At 58.7% G+C, this 6,332-nt stretch overlaps 2 protein-coding genes across 2 annotated transcripts in view; one reads left to right on the top strand and one right to left on the bottom strand.

Annotated features, from left to right (window-relative positions):
* Window positions 1-3,597, top strand: part of TMEM120A (transmembrane protein 120A) — a 5,300-nt gene extending 1,703 nt beyond the window's left edge. Inside the window, exons 4-11 of the mRNA XM_010168454.2 lie at window positions 340-435; window positions 717-806; window positions 1,208-1,273; window positions 1,446-1,507; window positions 1,731-1,823; window positions 2,530-2,594; window positions 3,148-3,216; window positions 3,301-3,597. Of these exons, the coding sequence (XP_010166756.2) occupies window positions 340-435; window positions 717-806; window positions 1,208-1,273; window positions 1,446-1,507; window positions 1,731-1,823; window positions 2,530-2,594; window positions 3,148-3,216; window positions 3,301-3,414 (655 nt within the window). The 3' untranslated portion in view covers window positions 3,415-3,597. The remainder of the gene's footprint in view (window positions 1-339; window positions 436-716; window positions 807-1,207; window positions 1,274-1,445; window positions 1,508-1,730; window positions 1,824-2,529; window positions 2,595-3,147; window positions 3,217-3,300) is intronic.
* A 1,891-nt stretch (window positions 3,598-5,488) lies between these two features.
* POR (cytochrome p450 oxidoreductase) overlaps window positions 5,489-6,332 on the bottom strand; it is an 18,107-nt gene continuing 17,263 nt past the window's right edge. Inside the window, exons 13-15 of the mRNA XM_010168453.2 lie at window positions 6,220-6,332; window positions 5,907-5,992; window positions 5,489-5,666 (exon numbers count right to left, since the gene is read on the bottom strand). Of these exons, the coding sequence (XP_010166755.1) occupies window positions 5,522-5,666; window positions 5,907-5,992; window positions 6,220-6,332 (344 nt within the window). The 3' untranslated portion in view covers window positions 5,489-5,521. The remainder of the gene's footprint in view (window positions 5,667-5,906; window positions 5,993-6,219) is intronic.

Genomic DNA, 6,332 nt, shown 5'->3' with positions numbered 1-6,332 from the left:
CTCTCCACACTGGGACACTAATGGCAGCAGTGCCCAGCCAGGAGCCCGTGTCCCCCTCTCTCAGTTCCCCAGACATCCCCATGGAGAGCTGCACAGAGCCTGATCTCCCCAACTTCCCGCCAGGTTAGCATGGTTTGGGGTGTCTTGAAGGCGTCTCACCTGTGTGAAAACAGCCTGGCATGCTCTCCTCTCAGAAATACCCAGGGGACAAGGTTTTTTTCTTTAATGTGTCCCAGAGGTTCCCAATGGAACATCACTTTTGTCCAGCCAGGTGGGATGGGAGGACACAGACCTCCAGTAGCCACCTTGCTCCAAGCCTGTCCTTGTGCTTCCCTGCAGGTTTGCCTATAAAGATGAGTATGAGAAGTTCAAGCTCTACCTCACCATCATCTTACTCATTGTGTCCTTCTCCTGTCGGTTCCTCCTCAACTCCAGGTGAGTCTGGCTTGGATGCTGGGCAGAGATCTCCCGAGGACCCTATGTCCTCCTCTCCTGTCCTGAAACCTCTGGAGCTGAACAGATCCTGATAAAGGATCTGGGCACTGCCCTGGAGGTGGGGCGGCTTTTGTGGCTGCTGCAGCCTCGCTGTGGTGGATGGTGAAGAAGCAGGTCTCCCTGCTCGCAGGGTGGGTGGGATCCTACAGCCATGGCTGTGCCCTCAATGCACAGCTGGTGCCTCTGCTGCCACCTTTACACCCCGCTTTGTTTGACACCAGGGTGACAGATGCCGTCTTTAACTTCCTCCTGGTGTGGTACTACTGCACCCTCACCATCCGGGAGAGCATCTTGATCAACAACGGATCCAAGTGAGTCCCTTGGGCTTGGGGGTGTGCAGCAAGTTGGTCCTCCTTTGCAAGGCTGGGGAACTGGGATCCATTGTGTAGCTCCACACTTCCCAAGGGAGCAGCTCCCTCCTACTCAGGGTGTGTAGCAAACCCCGGGGATGAGCTGTAGGAGCGGGGCTGGAGGAACTCCCTGCGCAGAGGCGGTGCAGGAAGGTGGAAGGGCCCCAGCCCATGGGTGCTGCCTGGACTGGAGGTGCTGGGTCCTGCTCCACACACGGCTGTTTTGTAATCAGCCCCGCTCCTCGCCTTGCCCTGGGAGCTGGTGGGTGGCTGGTGCTGGGCTGGCTCCACTCTCCTGCTCCACGTTTGGGTCTGGATTCATGCTCAAGACCTGATGCCCCTTCTCTGTGTCTGCCTTCTAGAATCAAAGGCTGGTGGGTTTTCCATCACTACGTCTCCACCTTCCTCTCAGGTGTTATGCTGACGTGGTAAGTCTGCATCCCCCCCTCTCATGGGGAGCCAGCTTTGGGCTGTGGCCAGCTCAGGGGATGGGGCTTTGCCACCCTAGCCCATGGCCACAGTCCTGCTCTGTGGGGCAGGCAGGGCTGGCTGCACATGCACTCAGCCCCACGTCCCCCAGCCAGCACTGTCCCTCCACAGGCCAGATGGGCTCATGTACCAGATGTTCAGGAACCAGTTCCTCTCCTTCTCCATGTACCAGAGTAAGTGCTGCTGTGTGTGCTGGGACCACAGCTGAGCTCAGGTGCCAAGCAGGCCTGCCTGGCTCTGTGTCACACAGAGACCCAGCTGTAGCTGCTCACAGCTCTTGGCTCATCTGGGTTTTCCCTCAGCCTCTGGCACTGGGACGGTCTTTGTACACAGAGTCATCTCAGAGCCAAGCTGATTCCTGGGCACCTGGTGACCACGTGCACGTTCTCCTTGCAGGCTTTGTGCAGTTCCTCCAGTACTACTATCAGAGCGGGTGCTTGTACCGGCTGCGAGCGCTGGGCGAGAGGCACAACATGGATCTGACTGTGGGTAAGCTGGGATCTTCCCTTACTTGTTGTCCCAGTCCAACTGGACCTGCTGTTGCCGCAGGACCCATGGCTGCTAGCAGCCTCCCTCCCTGCACCAGACTGGTGCTCAGCTAACTGGGAGGTGTGGTTTCTGTTAAAGGCAATGGTGACAGTTTTTGTTTCAAGATCAGTTTGACTGTGGTTTAGCAGCAGTAGAAATGGTAAAAGCTACAAATAAAGCCAGAGCCCCAAGAGCAGCATCTGCTGTGAGGCAGCAGCCTGGGGAGATGCTCTGTCCCATAGGCTGGACACTCTCCTCCTGCTCTCCTGGGGCTGCTGGCCCATGGCTGGCTCCCCAGGGATGTGAGACAGCAGCAGATGTGCTTCTCAGCATCCAAGCTTCCCCCAGGAAGCTGCTTCACAGCCAGCCAGCCTCCCTCCAACACCCCATGTACTTGTGGGCTGCCACCTCCCCAGCCCCTGTGACACCGAGTGCTCAGGCTGAGGGACAGCAGCTGTGGGTGAGGGCAGCTCTACCAGAGCAGCTTCCTGCAGAGGCCCACCCTGGGTGAGCACAAGGAGCTCTGCCACAGTCCCCACAAGCACCAGTGCCCACGGTAAAGCTGTGTCAGCCTGGCAGGACCTGCCTGTGACCTCAGGAGCTGGACTCTGTCCAGTCCCTGACCACCGTGTGCTCAGCTCCCCATGCAAACCTTCATCCTTTGCAGAGGGCTTCCAGTCCTGGATGTGGAGAGGCCTGACGTTCCTGCTTCCCTTCCTCTTCTTTGGGCAGGTAAGCTGTGTTCCCACTGTGCCTGGCAGCCTGGACATCGCCCAGGTCCCCACAGGCTGCTGCAGCCGTGCAATACAGAAATGCTTTCAACAACTGCTGAGCCTTTTCCTCCAAAGCACCCACCACCTCCACGAGATGGGGAGGACCCGGGGTAGCTCTGACAAGTGCTCAAGGGATGTGCAAAGTACAGCCAAGGGGCTGGCACTGAGAAATCTTCCAAAACCCTTCTGAGCTTCAGCTCTTGAGCTCCTGCTGCTGCTCAAGGTCCAGTTCTTCCTTGGTCAAATCATTTAGGCCCATGGTGAAAAGCAGCAGGTGGGTCTGAGGCTTCCTCCTGGCTGTTGGGCTCCAGAAGGTGTCAAGAAAGGGGGAGATGTCCCAACTGGAGTCTTCTGGTCCTGAACCTGGACGGGGTTTCACTGCGTGCAGGTGCAGGGTGGCCTCACGCGAGCTCTGTGTGGGGTTTGTGCTCAGAGGGAGCAGCTGGGTAAACATGAGCATGAGGTTGAGCCTTTAAAGGCAGAAACTCCCCTAAATTTCCTCTCTCCTGCAGTTCTGGCAGCTCTACAACGCCATCACCCTCTTCCGCATGATCCAGCACCCGGAATGCAAGGAGTGGCAGGTAAGGGGGCTCCCGGGCAGCTGCCTTGGGGAGGAGGATGCCCCAGGCAGGTCCCTCCTGCTGACTCCTCTGCTGCTCCTGCAGGTCCTCATGTGTGGCCTCCCCTTCTTCATCCTCTTCCTGGGGAACTTCTTCACCACCCTCCGTGTCGTCCACCAGAAGTTTCAGAACAAGAACAAAGACACGAAGCGGAATTGAAGGGGGGAGGGACAGCTTGGGGGGGGGCCAGGACTGTTTTTCCCCACCAGCTCCATCTCCTCTTCCCCTCTCCTCGATGCCGTCCGGACTCTGGTGTCTCACCCCGTGCCACAGAAGCCTTGGGTGTGGGACAGAGCTTGGGGTCTGCTCACAAATAGACTGCCTGTTCCCTGAGGTGCTGGATCCATGCCCGAGTCACTCACCTGGAGGCAGGAGCACCCTGCAACCCCTCTCCTGGCTGCTTTCCTCCTCCAGGAGAGCAGGGACAGCTGCTCCCCTTCCCTTTGCCCTGAAGACATTCACTGGGATGGTTCTCCAGGGTTGAGCCCAGCTCTGCTAGTGCTCCCCACCCTGCTGCAGACAGGGGGGCAGCCTGGGGGGTGTCCAGGGCTGATGGCTGCCTGTTCACACTCAGCTCCTGGGGTGGTCAAGTCTCTCCTCTGCCCAGCCTTGCAGCCAGGGTGGTGTTGAAAGCAGAGGTAAATCAGGGCTGCAAGCAATCGCTGCCCTGGCAGCCCCTGTTGCTTTGCAATCCAGCACACATGACTTCCAGGGTGCTGCACCCAGTTCCTCCTGTGTCTTCAAGCTGCAGGGTGGAGGGGTGGGAGAACCACGAGCCTGACCCAGGCTTCATGCTGGAACTGTGCAAAGAGCACCCTGCTCTTACATCTCGGGAGGATGCACACGTGAAAATAAAGGGAAGGTGCTGCCTTGGGTTGCTGGGGTGGTCCTGGAACGGTTTGCATGCTCTGTGGTTTTAGCCTGTCTGGTAGTGAAGAAAAAAACCCCTCCAGGTGCCCCCACAGCAGCCCAGGGTGCAGGGTGGGACAGGAGGACAGAGCTGTGAGCTCCCACCTCACTCCCATGGCACCCCCCAGCCTGCACAGCCCCCCACCATGGACTGTGGGCAGAGCTTTGGCTGCACAAAGCCAGGCCCAGCAGGACATCGGTGTCCCTGGGGAAGGGAAACCCTCTTCTACCCCCAGGAATTCCTGGAGTGTTGGGAACCACACAGCTCTGCTTTCTGCTGGAGCCATCCACCCCCTGCTGCCATCCTCACCGCCCTGCCAGGGCTCAGCACTCCGGGGTCAGGGCTGTCCCCAGCCACCAGCTCAGCCTAAACCCAGAGCTGCTGCCTGTTCCCCCAGTTTCCTCCCAGTTAGCAGCCATTGCTCCTCCTGGTTCCCTTCTCTCTTCCCAAGCAGAGGGAGGGCAGGAAGCAAACTACAGAAACAGTATTTTTATTCCAAGGGCAAATGTATTTAAATAATTTACCATCATTAGACAGCCTGAAAGGTTGGGATTTTTTTTTTCTTTTTTCCATTATTAAATCACAAAGATGTTAAAATAAAAACAGTATTTAAAAAATGACCGTACACAGCATGAGGGAGGGCTGGGCACAGGGGAGCTGCCAGCTGTGGGACCCCAGGGAGTGAGCAGGGCCCCTGCAGACTGAGACCCCCTCCCCCAAGAGCAGGTCTCTTCCAGAGGGCAGAGGAGCTGTCCCCTCCCCGCTGTGTGCCAGAGCAAAGGTGGGCAGTGGGGAAAAGGAGTGGGGTGCCTGCGGGGTTCTGGTGGCGTGGGGCAGCTCTGTCCCCAGAGCCGCTGCCAGCCCCATGGCTCTAGTCTAGAGGTGGCCAAACAGGGCAGGAGGGGGGCCAGGGCAGACTGCTGCCCCACAACGTGCCCTCCACCAAACCCACAGTGCAGGGGGCTGCCAGCTCCTCCACCCCACTGCCAGCCCAGGCCACGGTGGTCTCCAGCCCCAGGGGATAAGGCAACACCTTGTGTTGAGGGAAGGACCCCAGAGCTCCCCCAGCACTGTCTGTCCCTCCTGCCCCACATCAGCTCTGTCCCTGACCTCATGGTGCCAGGGGCACCACAGCTCCTGGACAACAGCCTGAGCTACCCCCCTGCCCCTCTCAACCCCTTCCAGCCCTCCAGGGGGGCTGCTCTGGACCAGGAGGGGTTGTGAGTGACACTGGGGTAGCTGTGGGCTGGGGACGATGCTGTCACCCACAGCAGCAGTGGGTGAGCAGGCACTTTCCACCTCCCACAGGCTCACGCCTGGGAACCTGTTCTCTCCCCGGCCCCAGCAGCCCCGCTCTTAGCTCCAGACATCCAAAGAGTACCGGCCCTTCGTCATCAGTTTCTTTACATAATCCACAGCCTGGGGCTGGCTCATGTTCCCAAACTCGGCCACGATCTCGTAGAAGGTGTTCTGCACGTCCCGGGCCATGTTGCGAGCGTCGCTGCAAACAAGGGGAGCGTGAGCGGGGTGGTAACACATCAGGGACACAGAGCCCTGGTCACCTCAACACACAAACATGGACAGTTCACACCCCCCAGCCCATCTGCCTGCCCTCCCCCGGAACCAGGACAGCGTAACCCTCCCAGGGCTTGTAACACACAAGTGGGGAAACTGAATCACAGTTGTTTTCCTGAGAATAGGAACTTTTTCCCCAAAGTCCCTTCCCTGCCACCAGACTTACCCGCACACATAGATATGAGCGTTTCCCTCATTGAGCAGCTTCCAGATGTTTTCCTTGTTCTTCTTCAGTAAGTGCTGAACATAAACCTGACAGGAAAAAAGGCTGGGGTGAGCTGAGAGGGGCAAAGCCCCACACCACAGGCCATGGCAAGGGAGGGGAAGCCAAGCCCATGCTCGTGGCTCCACGAGACAGCAGAGGAGCTGGGTCCTCCTATGACTGCCAGGGGTCTTCCCTGCTCCAGGCTGGGAGTCTCCAGCCCTCAGGGCCTTTTCTTCCCACCCCACCATGGCTGGGAGCAGGACTATAGCGGTACCTTCTCAGCCTGGTCCCTGGAGAAGGCGACGTTGAGCTGGGTGAGGACTCCTTCCTGACGGAAGCGGGCCAGCTCCTCGCGGTACAGGTAGTCCTCACGCTCACGGCGGCAGC

This window comes from Antrostomus carolinensis, unplaced genomic scaffold (assembly GCF_000700745.2).
Source record: "Antrostomus carolinensis isolate BGI_N321 unplaced genomic scaffold, ASM70074v2 scaffold9235, whole genome shotgun sequence".
Taxonomy (NCBI): Eukaryota; Metazoa; Chordata; class Aves; order Caprimulgiformes; family Caprimulgidae; genus Antrostomus; species Antrostomus carolinensis.
The sequence above is the reverse complement of the archived record's forward strand: the minus strand, read 5'-3'. Positions and strand labels throughout refer to the sequence as shown.